At 48.6% G+C, this 1,528-nt stretch overlaps 1 protein-coding gene across 1 annotated transcript in view; it reads right to left on the reverse strand.

Moving 5' to 3' along the window:
* Positions 1 to 1,118: 1,118 nt before the first annotated feature.
* Erich1 (glutamate rich 1) overlaps positions 1,119 to 1,528 on the reverse strand; it is a 57,708-nt gene continuing 57,298 nt past the window's right edge. Inside the window, exon 3 of the mRNA XM_029480670.1 lies at positions 1,119 to 1,527. Within this exon, the coding sequence (XP_029336530.1) occupies positions 1,119 to 1,527 (409 nt within the window). The remainder of the gene's footprint in view (position 1,528) is intronic.

Raw genomic sequence — 1,528 nt, forward strand, 5'->3', positions numbered from 1 at the left:
GGCTTGAATAGGAATGGCCCTGTAGGCACATAGATGTGAATGCTTGGTCACCAGGAGTGACACAACTATGAGATGTGGCCTTTTTGGAGTGGGTGTGGCCTTGTTGGAGGAAGTGTATCACTGGGGGGCGGGTTTTAAGGTTTCAAATGCTCAAGCCATGCCCAGTGTGGCATTCACTTCCTGTCACCTGCTAATCCAATGTAAAACTGTCAGTTCTTTCTCCAGAGCCATGCCTGCCTGGATGCTGCCATGCTTCCCGCCATGATGATAATGGACCAAACCCCTGAAATGTAAGCCAGCCCCAATGAAATGTTGTCCTTTTAAGAGCTGCTGTTGTAAAACATTATGAAAACGAACAAAAGTCTTTACTCTCACAGATCCCATATAAATATATATATTTAATTGAAAATGCTTCCTGGGAACTCACACCCGTAAGTTGTATAAGGAAGATAAGAGTGAGCGCACGTCTGGGAGAGAGCTGTGTGGCTCCTCCTTTTCTAGTTGCTTATGAACATGACATCTGCTCAACCCTGCTGGCTGCAGCGATGCTCGTGTAGAAACACAGCCTCCAGCACCAAAGCCTCCCAATCTAAACAGGGAAACTCAACTTCACAGCAGGAGCCCCAACCACACCGCAACAGTTTTTGTTTCCCATGAGGTGCNCAGGAGAAACGACAGGTAGGATCCGTGGGCTAATATAGTTACGTGTTAGAAAAAGTGGTGACCTCCCGGGTTTCGATTTGAAACTTAACTCTTTGCTTTGAACACCACGACGGTTAATCCCGGTTGTCAACTAGAATCACCTGGGAGATGGGGCTCTGGGCACCATGTGGATTGTATCAGGCTAATTAAAATGGAAAGATCCACGCACTGTGGGTGGGTGCCAGCTTTGCAGGGTAGGATCCTGAACTGTATAAAAAGGAGAAAGAGACAAGGACAGCTCTCTTCTTCCCGATGGTGGAAGCCATATGACCAGCTGCTTAAAGCGAATGCCACCCTACACTTGCCAGCAGGGTGAGCTCTCTTCATCATGTGTAAAATAACACAGATACAAAAGCCAGCCAGTCTTTTCACCCCTAAGTTACTGTAACAGTTTAAGCCTTTGACACTACCCATGGCTATTTTCCAAACCCTAAGTGGATGCCATTATGCAAAGGACAACCGGGGTAGGGATGCCTACCATCGTAGAAATAAAGTTCTTGTGTTGATTTCAGAAAACTCAGTACGCCCTCCGCCCTGCTGCTGGCCAGCTCAATGTCTTCCTGGGTGATGTCTGTGACCGAGCACTCCGGATCACCTTCCTCCTCTCCTCCCANATCATCCTCAGCCTCTGCCTCCTCGCTGCTCTCGGGCTGGTAGGTGAAGCTGACCCCAGAGGCCTTCGTGGCTAGGCCGGCTTCTCTCTTCCTCCTAAGCCGCAGCTTCGTCTTCAGTTTTCTTCTTTTATTTTTGCTCAGGGCAGGGGGGTCTGGATGCTGTGGGTGCATTTTCTCTTGTTGGGTCTCTAGTTCGGTTTGCGCTACAATAA

Source organism: Mus caroli, chromosome 8 (genome assembly GCF_900094665.2).
Source record: "Mus caroli chromosome 8, CAROLI_EIJ_v1.1, whole genome shotgun sequence".
NCBI lineage: Eukaryota > Metazoa > Chordata > Mammalia > Rodentia > Muridae > Mus > Mus caroli.